The sequence below is a fragment of the Gymnoscopelus braueri genome, assembly GCF_963280865.1.
Source record: "Gymnoscopelus braueri genome assembly, chromosome: 12".
In the NCBI taxonomy this organism is placed as follows: Eukaryota; Metazoa; Chordata; class Actinopteri; order Myctophiformes; family Myctophidae; genus Gymnoscopelus; species Gymnoscopelus braueri.
This window is the reverse complement of record NC_137614.1, coordinates 2213422-2232669: the sequence shown is the minus strand read 5'-3', so window position 1 is coordinate 2232669 and position 19248 is coordinate 2213422. Positions and strand designations below refer to the sequence as shown.

General features: G+C 41.3%; 1 protein-coding gene across 1 annotated transcript in view; it reads left to right on the top strand.

The window, feature by feature from the left end:
• Nucleotides 1–203: 203 nt before the first annotated feature.
• LOC308097423 (acid-sensing ion channel 1-like) overlaps nucleotides 204–19248 on the top strand; it is a gene marked incomplete at its 5' end in the record, with an annotated part of 152127 nt that continues 133082 nt past the window's right edge. Inside the window, 2 exons of the mRNA XM_080445183.1 lie at nucleotides 204–259; nucleotides 2002–2197. Of these exons, the coding sequence (XP_080301309.1) occupies nucleotides 204–259; nucleotides 2002–2197 (252 nt within the window). The remainder of the gene's footprint in view (nucleotides 260–2001; nucleotides 2198–19248) is intronic.

Below are 19248 nucleotides of genomic sequence, written 5' to 3'. Positions count from 1 at the left end.
ACACTCAACCGCCTGAGAACAGGAATGGGGCGATCAAAAGCTGCTATGGCCAGATGGGGCTACAAAACCGGCCCAACCGTCTGTGAATGTGGAGAAGAGGACCATACGATGCAGCACTGCCTCGTCTGTCCTCTACTACCCAACCAGTGTAGCTTAAAAGATCTTGCAGAGTTCAATAATAATGCAAAGGGCTGTGTGAAGAAATGGGGAAACTGTCATATAACCACATGCTTCAAAGACACAAAAAGAAGAAGAAGTTGTGCGCTGGTGTCATGCATCGAAAATAGACGATCTACAAGCTACTTGCTAGTTGATAAAAAAAATTAAGAAAATCTATTTGAATTGTTGTCGTCGATTCGTTGAAATATAAAACATAAAGAAATATATCCAAAAACCACACTTTATGATTGTTGGATTGATTGAATAAAGTAATCGATATGATTACAGCTAAGAAAATAATTGAGGGTTGCAGCCCTAAGTGCATATTACTGCTTTTAAAAAAAGCTGTTTCCTAAGGGGTGAATGAAATATATTCTTTACCATTAATCTTTTTTTTATATGGAACAGTTAATACATTTTCATCACTTTTCATGGTCACACTATGTTCAACAAGCCGTATCAGATGGTGTGAAATAAAGTTAGTGATTTTAAATGGTGTAATTATCTGACACCATAAAACTTTGTCTCACCAGCTCTCTAGAAAGCCTTCACGCCCCCCAACTTCTCTCTCTCTCTCTATCTCCCCTCCTCTCTCTCTCTTTATCTTTCCCCTCCTCTCTCTCTAACCAACTACCACTCTACACTGCCATCTCTCTCTCTCTCTCTCTCTCTCTCTCTCTCTCTCTCTCTCTCTCTCTCTCTCTCTCTCTCTCTCTCTCTCTCTCTCTCTCTCTCTCTCTCTCTCTCTCCCTCCCTCTCTCTCTCTCTCTCTCTCTTCCTCCCCCCTTCTCTTTGGCACCCCCTTTCCCCCTGTCTCTCTCTCTCTCTCTCTCTCTCTCTCTCTCTCTCTCTCTCTCTCTCTCTCTCTCTCTCTCTCTCTCTCTCTCTCTCTCTCTCTCCTCTCCCTCTCCCTCTCTCTCTCTCTCTCTCTATCTCCCCTCCTCTCTCTCTTTATCTTTCCCCTCCTCTCTCTCTAACCAACTACCACTCTACACTGCCATCTCTCTCTCTCTCTCTCTCTCTCTCTCTCTCTCTCTCTCTCTCTCTCTCTCTCTCTCTCTCTCTCTCTGTCTTCTCCCCCCTTCTCTTTGGAGTCCCTTTCCCCCTGTCTCTCTCTCTCTCTCTCTCTCTCGTCTCTCTCTCTCTCTCTCTCTCTCTCTCTCTCTCTCTCTCTCTCTCTCTCTCTCTCTCTCTCTCCTCTCTCCTCTCTCCTCTCCCTCTCCCTGTCTCTCTCTCTCCCTACCCGTCTCTCTCTCTCCACCCCCCTCTCTCTCTTTGTCTCCCCCCCCTCCCTCTCTCCGTCATGAATTGCTTAAAACCGTATTTTGACATTTTTATTTTGTCTGGTCGTCTGTTGCACTGTTGTTTTGTCCAGCTGTTTTGAGTGTTGAATGTTTAATGGACCATAAAGTTGTTTTCTTCTCTATTTCTTTGGCTATAAAAAAATAGCAGATCTACAAGCTCATAGCGCGGCACCGAGTGCCGCGCTATGAGTTGCAGATCTGCTATTTTTGAAAAATCTTGACAATTTGTGCAAATCTTTGAATATATATATTTTTAAACTCAAATCTTTGCATCTGGGAGGTCTCTGGAACAAAATATCTTGAGATGGGGGTCCGTGGCCAAATACATATCATTTTGGGCGGTCCTTGACATGAAAAGGTTTGAGAATCACTGACATAGAAACAATAGTTTTTAAAAAAACTGTGGGATTTAGAAGACATTTGTAGAATCGGACTCAGGTCTTAATGAGTTATTATCCATTTGTTGTACTGTTGAACTCTTACAAATATCATCAATAAAATATTCACCCAACCAACCAATCCCCCTCTGTCTCTGTAGGTATGAGATCAGAGACGTCCATCTGGTGGAGGAGAGCGTCCTCGAGGCCCTGAAGGTCAAGGCCGACTTCCACAACTTCAAACCCCGCCCCTTCAACATGATGGAGTTCTACGATAGGACGGGACACGACCTCCATGACATGCTGCTGGCCTGTCACTTCAGAGGAGCCGAGTGCCGGCCCGAAGACTTCAAAGTGGTTAGTTCTATTTCACATGTTATCCACTAGGGGCAGCGGTTCTCACCCCCAGGGGTCCTCAAAGGGGTCCCAGGGGGTCCCCAGCTAAATTAATGATAGCTAGGAGCCAAATGGGCCGGGTCCATTTGGTTCCATTTGATTCTCAGAGTTTGAGAATCGCTGCACAACAGTTTGTTTGTGTCCAAATGTCAATACAACAACATGCATACTTTTAAATTATCTCTGGCTTAAAGGGATAGTTCATCCATATAGTAGGATATATAGGATAGTTCATCCAGGGATAGTTCATCCAAAAGAATACTTTTTTTCTATCGCTTAGTCACCCCATGGAGAACTTGAATTAATGGATATTTTTTTGTTTTGTCGCATTCCTAAGCCAATAATTTGATAACCAGCGAACCGGTAGGCAGCGGTTCCGGTAGGAGACACAACTCTTTGTGTCTCCTACCGGAACCGCTGCCCGTTGTCAAATTATTGGCTTAGGAATGCGACAAAAACAAAAAAAAATCCATGAATTCAAGTCTCTAAGGTGTCTAGTCAATAGGAAAAAGGTCATTTTGGGGTGAACTATCCCTTTAAATTTTCATTCAGGAGTTTACAGTGTAATGTGGATGCCAGTTTTTAAACCAGAGAGTGCACAAAAGAAACTAAATGGACCCCTTACCATTTTGGTTACGTTTGTGGACTCTCTGGGAGTTCAGAATGGGATGGATGGATGGATGGATGGATGCAAGGTCTCATCTGTGAGATCTCAGGCAGTATGTAAGGGTCTTCCTATGTAGCATATTGTACGGCATGCTGCCTGGGATCTGGCCTTACATACATACATAACATGTTACATGTACCGCATCCATGGCCTGGGAGCAGCGTTGCCATGTCTGCTCATTATAAGCCACTTGGGCTTGTTTTCTCTGTGAAGTCTCTTGTAAAATATTGGTAGTTGCGTCTTGCGTTTTTTTTTAGGCTTGTTTCTAAAGTGTAGTTGCTTATTTGGGCTTGTTTCCTAATGTTGTTTAAACCGGTGTTTAAACCTAATGTTGTTTAAACCGGTGTACACACACGCTACAGTATATGCATAGCGTGTTTGTGTGTGTGTTTGTGTGTGTGTGTGTGTGTGTGTGTGTGTGTGTGTGTGTGTGTGTGTGTGTGTGTGTGTGTGTGTGTGTGTGTGTGTGTGTGTGTGTGTCTGTGCTCATGTGGCCCTATAGTTGCTTCTTTTGGGCTTGTTTTCATAGACCTGGTTGCTTGTTTCTCTCGCAGAATCTGGCGCCACTGCCACTGGGAGCTTATACATGTCAACACAGCAGCTGGCTGATGGGTAGCAGCACTGCGAGGGGTTAACTCCGCTGGGAACCACACATGTGTTCTCCTGCTGCATAACACTGTCAAACCCACAGTGGTAGTTAAACTCCCATAGAGCACACATGAAACCATATTAGGGATATACATTTTAACCACCTGAACCCTCTCTAGTCTATTTACTGTATATACCATCCCTATTTCTGGGCTAAACATTTCTCAAAGATAGCCGATCTACAATTTACAATTTAGTCTTTATCCAGAGCGACTTACAATAAGCAACAACACCAGTGGTGTAAAGTAACTAAGTACATCAAATACTGTAAGAACAGTTTTTAGGTATCTTTACTTTAGTGGAGTATTTCCAATGTTCAGTACTTTTACTTCTACTCCACTGAGAGGAAAATATTGTACTTTTACTCCACTACAATTATTTGAAAACTTTAGTTACTAGTTACTTTGTAGATTTAGATTTTTATTACAACACATACATTAACCACATCAGCCCTATATACACTTCAGCCATTTGAAAATAGCCGATCTACAAGCTCACAATGCGTCCCGATGCGTCGCATTGTGAGCTCGTAGATCGGCTATTTTCAAATGGGACATTCTGCATAATGAGTACTTTTGGTACTTTAAGTACCTTTTGATGCCAATACTTTTATACTTTTACTCAAGTACATTTTGAATTCCGGGCTTTTACTTGTAACAGAGTATTTCTACATTGCAGTATTGATACTTTTACTTAAGTAAAAATGTTGTTTACTTTTGTTTACTTTTTCCACCACTGCCTGTATGGTCATCATATCTAGGTCAAGTGCTGAGGGGCTGAGGTGGAGTCTGAGGTTGTTCTACAAGCTCACAACACGTTGCAACGTGACGCAATCTCTGTGTGGAACCTGCATGTCCAAGTGGTGAATAAAAAAAAAAGCCTCTGGTGATAAACCTGCCCCATATTTGCATACTGGGCCCTTATTGGTGCCCCACCACAACTTCGGGGGCAGGGAAATCCAATCACAACCGAGAGGGGGCCAGACCAAATCTGCCGAGGGCTATTTTTTTGTTTGTTCAAAGTCTCACCGACTGTTTTATCATGTCAGCGTCTTTTCCCCACTCACCCGCACCTGAAACCAATAGTCAATCATGTGCTCCTCTCTCGCACCTGCAGTCACTGTCAAATCACTGAATCCACACATATCACAGTATATATATATATATCTATGGATGCCAGGTAAGGGGAGGTTAATTTAAACTAAAATACATTAACCACTTAAACCTATAATAGTTGTCCTCCAGGGCTCTGTGCTAGGTCCCCTCCTGTTTTCCCTTTACACTAAATATCTTCGCCGGAAAGAGACAATCTACAGAACAGAGCCCCTAGCTTTCAAGAGGTTAAATTATTCATTGACAGTTGATTAAACACCCCCTAAAAGCAAAGGGACACATAACAGGTCCATTATTTAGTTCCATTTTGTACTCTGTGTGTATATAAAGTAACTAAGTACATTTACTCAAGTACTGTACTTAAGTACAATTTTGAGGTATTTTTACTTTACTAGCGTATTTTCAGTTTTCAGTACTTTAACTTCTACTCCACAAAAATTATTTGAAAAGTAAAAAGTTACTTTGTAGATTTTGATTATTAAAAAACATACATTAACACATCCACCGCCAAGGGCTAATCTCATAATGTACTCACCAGTGCCAAGGTTTTATTGTTGCTTTTTGTTTTTTTCAGGTCGCCATAGGCCCCGTTAAAATCCTTTAGATTGCGCGATCCACTGTTTGTAAACAACGGGCACATGTCCTGGTGTCTACTCGTCGAGACCGCGTGTCAAACGGAGCCGCCATGTTTGAGTTCTGACCGTTTATGTTAACATGGGAAATGCGAGGATGAAAAACTACATAGGTTTTACAGGGCTTTTAGTGTACGACTTAGAATGGAGGCCGACGAAAAAAAAAAAACGGGATCGCACTTCCGGTCGACTTCTAGTGGTGTTACACTGAAAATGGTCCCCCTAGAAAATTAAAAAAAAAAAAAAAAAGGAAAAAAAGGAAAAAACACCCGGACCGTAGGACTACGGTTTCGGCGCTTAACACATCGGGTGCCAAACACGGTCTGAACCGTGTTTGCGCAGAGTAGCGGTCCGGTGCCGAACACGGTCCAGACCGTGAAATATGTCTTTTTGTTTTTTTCGTTTTTCTCCACACGGGCGGGGCTAGAGCAGCTCTGGGAGTACCCATTGTGATCTTGAGAAGGATAGGCCAGATAGATCACCGGAAACAAAAACATGGCTCCCATCCACTTCCTGTCTATTTCCTTCTTTAAAACACCTTTATCTCCGAATCTGTTTCCGGTGGGGAAAACCGGTCATGCGCGATGCGCGATCCCCCCCCATTGTAACTCGCGAGTGAAATGTTATCGTTCCAGGCTGTAGCCAGGGTCATCGCGCAACATGAATGGATGTTTTTTTTTACATGGATTTGCTCCTCGTGGAGTCTAGAGCTTTAAACAGCAAAGCGCAGTCAATGGGGAGAATGCTGGCACCAAACGTAAGTTGTTATGAAAAAATGCTGGCACCTGATGTGTTAACAGTTGGATTTAACGGACCGTAGGACTACGTTCTTGGCGGTGGATGTGTTAACCACTTCAGCCCTATATGCAGATTTTTTTTAAAACCGCTCCATTCCCATTAAAATGCATTGACAGAATATGCCCTCATACATGTAGGTAGAATAAAAGTGCTGTGTGACCGTGGCCTAACAGAGTATTTCTACATTGCAGTATTGATACTTTTACTTAAGTAAAACGTTTGAGTACTTTTTCCACCACTGACTCTGAGGTTTTGACAGAGTGCTGTACATATATCTCCCTCATGGCCGCTGCAGGCTTGATGTGGTAGTGCTGTGGTGATAAACTATGTTTGACAGGAAGGGGAAGCATGCAGTCGCCAGCGGGCAGAAACCTCTATCTTATCTCCATATTTCAACTTTGTATGTTTTTTTTTTCCTCTCGTAAATTAACGCCTTACTTCATCACACTACAGTGTCACGCAATAGAGAACTGAAGTCCTGACGTCATCCACTATCCCTGGGGTCACGGATTTCTTGAATTGGATTTCCCAATCAGCCCGGCGATTTTGTCATGTATGTGACTCTGTGTCATTTATGATATTGATCTCAATGGATTCCTGAAAAGCAACAGTTGTTTATGTTGCATGTGAGGTTTCCACCCAATGGCAACAATGTGTGGGTGGTGACAGCTGGGGTCGTATACAGTACGTGTGTAATTATACATCACTGAACACGCCGCCGTTCTGTGGAGAAGGCTCGGCTCGCTAAAGTGCTTTTAATGGGCAACTCTAGAACGCCTAGAAGAAGCAGGTCATTTTCACGTAGGCCAGCGCTGATGTGCCAGCGTCTCTTCAGAGCGAGATACACAACGAACGCACTGGGAAGTGTTATGTCACGTTCCCATGATAGGAGTCAAGTAAAATAAAACATTCACAAAGCTGCCCTTTAATTACCACCCACTACATACAGTACATGCATACAGCACACACACCCACCCACACCCAAACACCCACACACTGTATCGTGCCTATTTTCTACATATTTGCTTTGCATTATAAATACTTGATTTCAGAATTGTAGACTGATCTTCTTTCATGTTTTTATAAGACATACATTTACGGTGGAAGCAGTCGGTAGTGCTGTCGCCTCACAGCTAGAAGGTACTGGGTTCGATTCCCGCCGGGGACGCTATGGGCGCTGAGGGCGTGTTCGCTCCTCCGCAATATCAGTGCCCATACCCTAGGTGGGGTTGGTGAAAGGGCCTTTCTGTGTGGAGTTTGCATGTTCTCTCCGTGTCCCCTAGGGTAGGTACCCTAAAAAAAATATATACTATATACTGCCTCCCCCTGGTCAGCCGGGGCGCCTGATGGAGGGAAAAGGAACTGGTTGGAATAACGTGTTCCTTCCACGCGCTACGTCCTACCGGGAAAGAAGGGGGCTGCTTAAGCATTGGCACTGGGTGAAAAAAGGGTTACAAAATTGTTGGATAAAAAAAAGACATACATTTACTTTGTTTGTAGTGACAGAAATATTATGCTCAGTGAGCTTATTGATCATCACCAATTAAAAGCGCCAAAATGGATCAATCACAAAAAAAGCCGAAGCTCGTTTCCGTTGTGGTTCCATTATAAGCATCCATTTGGTCTCTGTCGCCGTGCCAACACAATAAGGACCTGCTTCAAATCCATCATAAAAAAACCTGCTTTGGAGCTTGACTTTAATCCTCAGTTATAGAGGCTGGAGTTTATGTTTTTATCTTTCCCTGCGTTAAGGTTTTCTTTCTCTTGCGCCAAAAGGAGAAGGTAGAACTGCAAAGCTGGCTTCCTCTGACATTTAACCCGTTAAGGCCTGAGACTGATTCTACAAATGTCCTCTAAATCCTAATCCTTGAAAAAAACGTATGTTATTATGTCAGTAGGTCTCAAACTTTGTCATGTAAAGGACCCCAAAATATATATGTATTTGGCCGTGGACCCCCGTCTCAAAATATGTTGTTCCCCCCCACAATTTTTCACGATAAAACAAGTAGCAGATCTGCAAGCTCGTGCTATGGGCTTGTAGATCTGCTATTTTTGAATAGTCAAAGTATAAAACAATGATTTTTAGCTAAAATCTAAAAATGACACAGATGCGTCCCCGGATTGAATGGATTAACACTCAATTATGGAAAAGAAATTAGTTAATGTGGTGGCAAGGGATCAAAGGAATGTTTTCAAATGGATACGGGGGCATCGTTTACACTACTGTAGCCACTGTATGTGTGTGTCATTGTGAGTTTTGCAGCGAAGCAGTGGTGCTTCAGTGGTGCAATAGGTGCTGCCATATGTCTTTGCCAAGAAGACCCGCTGTTTTAATCCATTTAGACCGTGAAAGCATCTTGTGGCTTGCGTAGACCAGATCTACAAGCTCACAACGCGTCGCAGCGTGACGCTTTGTGAGCTCTTGGATCGGTGAGCTCGTAGATCGGCTATTTTCATCATGCAACCAAGTGTAAAATCAGCCATTATGACGCCGCAAGGCACTAGCCTGGCATGGCCAGACTAATATCACTAGAAATCCAATCTCTATTGATAGGGGCAGACCTAATCTGCCGAGGGCAATTTATTTTTTGCAGTGGCAGATTTGTCAGGAACCAGGCGATCAAGGCACCGCCAAAATACATTTTAGTCGACTAAATCAACTGTAGATTTAATCGACTATAATCTTATGATATTCAGTCGACTAAAACTAGACAAAAACTAAAACATTTCAGATGACTAAAATATGACTAAAACTAAATGGAATTTTATTCAAAAGACAATGACTAAAACTAAATCAAAATTTGCTGTCAAAATCAACACTGATTGGGAGTGAGTCTGCAGTTCTAACTGCAATGGGGGGAGTTCGTTTGGGAGCCAGGAGGGAGAAGAGTCTGGGACACGTGGAGCGTTGTCCCAGACGTTGTGAAGTCCACTTCAGCTGGCTCAGCGCTGTTCGAGGTGCGTCCCGACAGGGACAGAATCGTAAATCATCATCTCCCCCCGTCAGCAGGGGGCCGTCCCCTCACATCAACATGTTGCCTTATGGTCAGATCTGTCCCCAGCTGTCACCCGTCTGACAGCACAGGTGTGAGAATGTATTGAATTAATTTGTTCTGCAGGCAGACATTGTGTTAACCACTTATATAAAAGGTACTTCTTCATACCACAAATAGCAAAAAATAGCAGATCTACAAGCTCACAATGCATCGCAGACGCGACGCAATGTGCTTTATTCTTCTTTTTCTTTTACATTTAGAAAATGTGGCCAATCTACATTTCCCAAAAAGGAAATGCATGTATTTAATTAAGTCTGACCAGGAGCAGGGATAAAACATAATATCTCCAACGAAAAATGAATGACCAGACGGGGTGGGGGGGGGGGGGGGGGGGGGGATATCAAGAGCAAAGGCATGTATCCCTCCCCACCCCCCTCAGCAAATCCAAACCTGGAATGAACTGTTATAACTGCCGTCTTTTTATTGTCACTAGATATGCAGCTCCAGGCGACTGACACAATTATCTTTAACCGTGAAACACTACACCTCTAATTCACTGTTGATACATACTGTCTGGCATCACGTCATTAACCCATTAAGACCTGAGGCTGATTTTAAAAAAAAAATCTATAAATCCTAACCGTTTTCTGAAAAACAAAAAACTAAACGTATGTTGGTGCAGTGGTGTGTTCAAAACCTTTTCATGTCAAGGACCCCCAAAAGGATATGTATTTGGCCGTGGACCCCATCTCAAAATAATTAGTTCCAGGGACCCCCAGAAGTAAAGATTTTAGTTAAAAATGTTGTTTCAAAAAAATATATGCATTCAAAGATTTGCACAAATTGTTCGAGGTTTTTCAAAAATAGCAGATCTACAAGTTCGCCGCGCTATGAGCTTGTAGATCTGCTATTTTTGAATAGCCAAAGTATAAAATATGAATAAAGTGGTTACACAGATGCGTTCCCGGTTTGAATGGGTTAAACAGCTACATAGGCATCATCTTACTCAAATGAGAAGATGATCTGATACAGAAGGCAGAAGTATAATTTAATCTAACACATAATATAGTGCATAATCATAATGCCACCAACTGGGAACTCTCTCTGCATGGCATCTCACTTGCAGAGTGGCATAATATGAAGCTTAATTATGAACAATATGTAAAGGAATTAAAAGTAATTGGGTTATTTGGAATAGAGAGCAGTATTCTTATTAGATAAGTGTTTTAAAAAGGTAGGCAACAGATCAGGAACAACCTTTTGATATTTACTTAATCGTAGTAAATAGTTACTTAACGTGTTTCACGTGTTTTTGAAAAAAAAAAAAAACCCAAGATATCATTATCTGAAGATTTGCAGCTCCATCCACTCCTTGTTTAACTTATAACTGAAAAAGTCTGTATCTCGCTTCCTAAGCACTTTTTTTTTTACTTTGAAAAAAACTAAATAATAATAATCGTACTGGCCAGAAATAGCCAGAAATAATTCAGGCACTCAATGAGTTAAGGGTCCAGGCTCATCATCAAACTCATCATCAAAACTCGTTACATGTTGCACGTTACAGGTCCTCATCAAAGACTCTGTTCTATTGCTGTTGGTAGTCATGGTTCTCAGTTCACATCTGATGTCGTGAGGGAGTTCAGACTGATCCACACGGCACTGAATAACAGCTAGCTTGCATAACGTCTTTAGGCTAGGACTTAAGTCTAGGATATACAGGTGCGAGTTTTCATTGCATGTGAAGTAGTCGTATCTCCCAAAGAAGATGATGCGATCTCCCACCGTGCAACAACAGCGCTTTAAATAGAATGGTTTCTCCTTGGACTCAACCTTCGTCGAGGAAAAGGTCTCTGGATTGAACTTCCACAGGTAACTTAAGGTACTCAGACAACTTAAGTTCCACAGGCGACTTAAGGTAGATTCCCTTTTTTCATCATCAATTATGTACAGCTCTCCATTGAGGCAAAGGCTGAATGCAACCCACGTCCTTCTGAAAAAAGCTGTGCAGAAGGTGTGTTCAGCCAGCAGTTGGTCTCTGTGTCAAACACTCTGATGTAGTTGTAGTACTGACACCCCTGGCCTGTCCAGCCCCCAACTACAAACATCTTTGTCCCGATGATGGTGGCAGAGTGACGCTCTGAAGCAGGTGGTGGAGGTCCTCCGGTGTTAATCAAAGACCAGACCATCGTGGTGGTGTCCAACCTGTAGGTGTCATTAGTGTTTCCAGTCTGCCAGTGGTATCCTCCATGGATAAACATGGACCTTCCCCAAGACACAGGCTGATTGGTTCCTCCTCTCCCCTGGAACAGTCCCTGACACCCTGGGTTTGAACCATCTGTGGGTGTCGACATCAAATGCATAAAGCACGTTGCGGTAAGGATACCCCCCTCCCCAGATGTAGACAATACATTCTATCGGCACAGCTGTGTGGCCCTGATGATTGATAATCTTGCCCATCCAACTTAACGCTTTGGAAGATCCAGTTCTCAACATGGCCAACTCCCTCCAGCGTAAAGACACTGTGTTGAAAACGTGGGTAAAAATCGCAGTCCCATTTCCGGGGTCATAATGCTCAATTCCAAAGGCGTACACCTCGTGCTTCACTGCGGTAGCAGAAAAATAGGATCCTTCCGGTCCTCCATTCACAAGTACCGTCCAGCGGAACATTTCTCACTGTAAATCTGTTTGGATCAGCAAAAACTCGCTCTGAACAACAACAAACTGGAGTCCTAAGGTGTGTGTTTATCGCTTATATTGCTTCAATGGCACAAATGCCACGCAATGCTTGGCCAATCCACAAAGCATGATAGCCTCAGACTCTTCTACATATATATCTACATATATATATATATATATATATATATATATATATATATATATATATATATATATATATATGTATATGTGTGTATGTGTGTGTATGTGTGTGTGTGTGTGTGTGTGTGTGTGTGTGTGTGTGTGTGTGTGTGTACACACACACACACACACACACACACACACACACACACACACATAAATATTAGGGATGCAAATTATCAATGAATCCATGAATTGATAGTTCACAACCGTATCGATCGATTAACCAATTAATTGATAAATGGCGTTTTTAGGACAAAGAAAATCGTTTAGTTTTCTTCAATTAATTCGATACATTTAACTCGAGTAAATTATTAAGGGCAATTAATCGATTATAGATTAATAGTTAACAACCCTAAAATATATAATAATATTTGCGGCCGAACATGATATACAGGTGCGAGTTTTCATTGCATGTGAAGTAGTCGTATCTCCCAAAGAAGATGATGCGATCTCCCACCGTGCAACAACAGCGCTTTAAATAGAATGGTTTCTCCTTGGACTCAACCTTCGTCGAGGAAAAGGTCTCTGGATTGAACTTCCACAGGTAACTTAAGGTACTCAGACAACTTAAGTTCCACAGGCGACTTAAGGTAGATTCCCTTTTTTCATCATCAATTATGTACAGCTCTCCATTGAGGCAAAGGCTGAATGCAACCCACGTCCTTCTGAAAAAAGCTGTGCAGAAGGTGTGTTCAGCCAGCAGTTGGTCTCTGTGTCAAACACTCTGATGTAGTTGTAGTACTGACACCCCTGGCCTGTCCAGCCCCCAACTACAAACATCTTTGTCCCGATGATGGTGGCAGAGTGACACTCTGAAGCAGGTGGTGGAGGTCCTCCGGTGTTAATCAAAGACCAGACCATCGTGGTGGTGTCCAACCTGTAGGTGTCATTAGTGTTTCCAGTCTGCCAGTGGTATCCTCCATGGATAAACATGGACCTTCCCCAAGACACAGGCTGATTGGTTCCTCCTCTCCCCTGGAACAGTCCCTGACACCCTGGGTTTGAACCATCTGTGGGTGTCGACATCAAATGCATAAAGCACGTTGCGGTAAGGATACCCCCCTCCCCAGATGTAGACAATACATTCTATCGGCACAGCTGTGTGGCCCTGATGATTGATAATCTTGCCCATCCAACTTAACGCTTTGGAAGATCCAGTTCTCAACATGGCCAACTCCCTCCAGCGTAAAGACACTGTGTTGAAAACGTGGGTAAAAATCGCAGTCCCATTTCCGGGGTCATAATGCTCAATTCCAAAGGCGTACACCTCGTGCTTCACTGCGGTAGCAGAAAAATAGGATCCTTCCGGTCCTCCATTCACAAGTACCGTCCAGCGGAACATTTCTCACTGTAAATCTGTTTGGATCAGCAAAAACTCGCTCTGAACAACAACAAACTGGAGTCCTAAGGTGTGTGTTTATCGCTTATATTGCTTCAATGGCACAAATGCCACGCAATGCTTGGCCAATCCACAAAGCATGATAGCCTCAGACTCTTCTACATATATATCTACATATATATATATATATATATATATATATATATATATATATATATATATATATATATATGTATATGTGTGTATGTGTGTGTATGTGTGTGTGTGTGTGTGTGTGTGTGTGTGTGTGTGTGTGTGTGTGTGTGTGTATGTGTACACACACACACACACACACACACACACACACACACACACACACACACACACACACACACACACATAAATATTAGGGATGCAAATTATCAATGAATCCATGAATTGATAGTTCACAACCGTATCGATCGATTAACCAATTAATTGATAAATGGCGTTTTTAGGACAAAGAAAATCGTTTAGTTTTCTTCAATTAATTCGATACATTTAACTCGAGTAAATTATTAAGGGCAATTAATCGATTATAGATTAATAGTTAACAACCCTAAAATATATAATAATATTTGCGGCCGAACATGTATACACTTATCAGATGTGTGTATAAATGTTGCCATTTCTCTTGCATTGTTAATAACAACCCTTACAAACACACGTCTGCTTTGGTAAAACAAGCATCTATCAGACTGGCTGGCTGGCTGCCGGCTGCTACAGGACATCACAGACATAAATGGCATACCAGAGGGGACGTAGAGGGCGAGGCCAGGAAGTCCCCAGCAAAAAAGTACTTAACACCATAGATATATATATAAACACTATGACTCATCCGCACTGCTGGCCAATAGAGAACGACGTTGCCACATGGCGGCCATCTTGCAACAGTCAGCTCGCTCATTCATAACATTATGTCTATGGTACATGTACTATTGAAATAACCATAGCGTGCTCAATTTTCATCCGGTTTTCAAACGGTTTGGTTTGTTGTAAACACCAAAGATGTAGTTATGATACTGCATACTTAATGTTATTTTCATATAAAGTCCATGATTATAATTATAAGTATGCAGTATCATAACTACATCTTTGGTGTTTACAACAAACCAAACCGTTTGAAAACCGGATGAAAATTGAGCACGCTATGGTTATTTCAATAGTACATGTACCATAGACATAATGTTATGAATGAGCGAGCTGACTGTCGCAAGATGGCCGCGGTTGACCTACGCTTGTGACACCCCCTTGAGCCATCTAGCCTTTCTTATATATATATATCTATGGTTAACACATTCTCTGACTGGTATTAATGAATTCATCCGCCACTGCCAGCGTTTTTTAACTTATTTTAACGATCCACGGAGAGCCACGGAAGCCACGATGTGAACACAGATGTAAACAAAGGCTGTCTGGGGGGAGGGGGAGGGTCTCGTCTATCCACCGTAACAAAAACATTTTTACAGCGATCGTCTGTTCTGTTGTTATCGGCACTTGAATATGGCTTGTTTTCATCAAAAAAAGAAAAGAAATCCGAGCTAGATGTGTTTTTCTACATCTCATAACATGGGAGTGGATGGAGTGACTTCTTTAGGGATGAGGTCATTCTATCATTCTCTCGCAGTCAAAAGATCATTCATAGGTTAGCGAAGAGCACCCTCTAGCGTAATTTCTAAAAAATGATATTATTTTTTAGATCTACGTCAATGGCGATCAATGGTTGGATTTGAAATGACGTAGATCTAAGTCAATGGCAGGGAATGTATTAACTCATTCACTGCCAAGGATGACTTTCACAACTTTTTTTCCACAGACGATTTCTTTTTTTGTGGTCTTTCCACTAGATGGCGCTCTTCACTAACACATGAGTGACCATTTCATCCCCAGATGCACGCAGAACCAGGAGATCACGTGATCCCAAGATTTACTTTTCCATTCACTTCCTGGTTAAAGTATTTGGGAAATCGCCTGCATCTCGCCTCCTGTGTTTTACTATGTATTGTTGACGAGACATGCTAATTTCAACGGCCTATAACAAGCGAACGGGGGGGTCCCGATGACATATCTTTCTTTCTTTTTTTTTCCCGCGGAAGCACAGTGAAAGCCCCGTGATTACCAACAATCAGGGGATCGGTCATACTGGAGATAGATATTCGGTGATTACTTGAAAAGGTAAGAAAATCGCTGAGAGTGGCTCCACGCAGCCAGAAATAAGTCATGGGCAAATAAGTCATAAGGCATGGATCCTCCCCCTCCACCCAACACATTCTCTGGCTGCACACATACATACAGCACAGTGGGTGTAGTGGGCTGAGATGTGGAGCACAGAACCTAGATTATTTAACAGTCAGCTCTCCTCAACAACCTCATTTATACTAGCAGGGCTTCTGAGGTCCTGGCTGTTTGCTCCTCTGTGCTGCTTGCAGTGGTGGAACAAGTACTGAAATTCTTTACCTAAGTAAAAGTACCAATACTGCATAGAAATACTATACTAATAAAAGTATAAGTCCAGAATAAAAAATGTAGTTGAGTAAAAGTACATAAGTATTAAATGGTACTATTGTATTATAAGTATATAAAATGTACTTAAAGTACCAAAAGTAAAAGTACAAAAATGTTTGAAAATAGCAGATCTACAAGCTCACAACGCGCCACGATGCGACACGTTGTGAGCTTGTAGATCGGCTATTTTCAAATAGCCTAGGTATAAAATAGGGCTAAAGTGGTTAATGTATGTTTCATAATTTATATCTGCAAAGTCACTAGTAACTAAAGTTTTCAAATAATTGTAGTGGAGTAAAAGTACAATATTTGCCTCTGAGATGTAGTGGAGTAGAAGTAAAAGTATACTGTAGATAATTGGAAATACTCCAGCAAAGTAAAAGTACCTCAAAATTTTACTTAAGTACAGTACTTGAGTAAATGTACTTAGTTACTTTACACCACTGGCTGCTTGTTCACAGTGCTGCTGCCAGTGCTCCGTATAGAGGAGGTAATTACTACTGGTGTAAACATTAATGTTTCATGAAGCCGTCAGGAGAAAGTTTTTGATATTACCATCACAGTGCTGTTTAGTACCTCGCGTCTCCATTTTTCAACTTTTTATGAGTTTGTTTTCGTACATTAATGCCGTACTTCATCGCACTTCAGTGTCACGCTAAAGTAGTGGAAATAGCCTATCTGCAAGCTCGTTGTGAGCTTGTAGATAGGCTATTTTCACTGCTTTGGTGGTTAAGTACAGTACAGTATGTCTGTGGGTTTTATAAATGTTTAACCAATGAAAAATATTAACCCAGAGCTTGTGACTAAATCATAACTACATTGGAGCACAGGTTATTGTTTTTCTCCATTTCCCAAGAAGTTATGGTTTTGGACATACAAGGTTTCCACCCAACAGTGAGGCTGTACTATAGACAACATAACAATTAACACATATATTAATTAACTATTCGTAAGGTCCCAATACACACACAAACTTATTTATGTACACAGTGTTTTGGGGGCTTTAACCCATTAAGACTGGGAAAAGCATATCTGTCATTTTCGATTGCAACCACTTTAACCATTATTTTATACTTTGGCCATTCGGTGCCGCGCTATGAGCTTGTAGATCTGCTATTTTAGAAAAATCTTGAACATTTATGCAAATCTTTGAATACATATATTTTTGGAAACAACATTTTTAACGCAAGTCTTTGCTTCTGGGGATCCCTGTAACAAAATATTTTACAAATGTTTGCTTTAAAAATATATATATTTAAAGAGTTTCAAAAATGTTCAAGATTTTTTTTTTTATAGCCAAAGAAATCTAAAATGACAGAGATGTGTTCCCGGTCCTAATGGGTTAATTCTAGTTTTCTAGTTTTTTTAGTGTACAGGAGTAAAAGGCAAGACAGTTTTATTTGTAAAGCACATTTCAACAACAAGGCAATTCAGTGCAATTACACAGAACATCAAGCAAAGGAAACACAATTATACAATGACATTAGGAGGCATAAAACAAAATAAGTTTTATAGCAGATTCAGAAGAGAAAAAAAAAAGTAACTCAATCAAAGGTAGCGGCAAACATAAAGGTCTTTAGTTGTGTTTTAAAATAAATAAGAGTGGCAGCAGACCCTGCAGTTTACTGGAAGTTTGTTCCAGATATGTGGTGCATAAAAACATTTTACTGTAGAGTAAAATGCTTTTGTTCTGGGCAAGTTGTGGAAAGTAACTAAGCATATTTACTTAAGTACTGTACTTAAGTACAATTTTGAGGTATTTGTACTTTACTTGAGTATTTACAATTTTCAGTACTTCTACTTCTACTCCACTACATCTCAAATATTGTACTTTTACTCCACTGCAATTATTTGAAAACTAACTAACTAGCATTACTACAGTAGTTACTTTGTAGCTTTAGATTATTATTACAAAACACACATTAACCACTTCAGCCCTACTGTATATACATTTTGGCCATTTGAAAATAGCCGGTCTACAAGCTCACAATGCGTCGCGATGCGACGCATTGTGAGCTTGTAGATCTGATATTTTCAAAATATTTGTATACATTTGAAAACTTGTGAAATGGGACATTCTGCTTAACGAGTTATTCTACTTTTGGTACTTTAAGTACATTTTGATGCCAATACTTTTGTACTTTTACTCAAGTACATTTTGAATTCCAGACTTTTACTTGTAACAGAGTATTTCTACAGTATTGATACTTTTACTTAAGTAAAACATTTGAGTACTTTTTCCACCACTGGTTCTGGGTTCCTCAGACATTGTAGCAGCAATAATAACAATGATGATAATGATGATGATGATGATGATGATAATAATAATAACGAGTGGGGGGAAATAGAGTTTGCATGACAGACAGTGGAATATTAAAGCCATTTGTTGTTTGCTCTCTTGCCAGCGCATGCACGTGCGCGCATACGTACGTGCGTGCCATACGTGCATCATTAGCCGCCCACTAAATGCCCACTGTCTCTTATCCATCTCATTAACCTCACCTTGTTTTCCTCACCAAATTGAGAATAATGGAATATATTTGTAGTGTTTCAATCAGGTCGGCCCTTTCCAAACCACGGACCATGTCTTCACAGTTCACACGCATGTGCGCACCGGCCCTGCATGAGTAATTTGGTGCCCTAGGCAGGATTTTACATAGCCTATTATTTATTAATAATAATATAGCCTAAATAAGGCTATTTCACAAATAATTAGGATATCATGCAAAATACAAAAGCCAAATTGAAAACAAAACTCTTTTTGAGAGAGAGCGAGAGAGTCATGGTGACATGAACCTTAAGCCAATTTTCATATAGGATTTTAATATAGGAAGAGGTTTGCATGCAGAGGGGAAAAAAAGAGCAGACCAACTATAGCAGTGTTTCCCATTTTTGGGTTGCGGACACATATGTATGGGTAAAAAGAAAATCTAAAACAAATTAACTTTTGAGGACTCCGCTGAAAAGGTTTTGGAACCAATGGATTAGACCATATTTGGGCGTAGCTGTGGTGAGAACTCCATATATGGTTATGGCTGAGTCGTAGTGACTTGGGCTAGGCACTAGGCACAGTATAAAAGGGACCAGCGCAGTGACAGGACGACCACGTAACTCAGCGACCGACTCTCTTTCGATGAAGAAACGCAGAGCTGAAACATATCTTTCTCCTTCTAGTTGACTCTTGCAATTCGCTACAGTTATCGAGACCGTCTCCAGTTCTCATTGGCAAGACATCTTTCTAGTTAGGTTCTAATTAATCTCTCAAGAACAGATTCTGCACTGCGTTGGAATCTGTCGGGGAGGTTCGTCATAACGTGTGCGCATTGGCTACAAGTGGGCGTGTCTTCAGATCAGGAAGCAGGCCGCGCTTTACCCAATCAAATGTAGTGGGCGGGATTCACATGTCCGTCGATCTTTCCCCCTCGAAACAAACCCAAA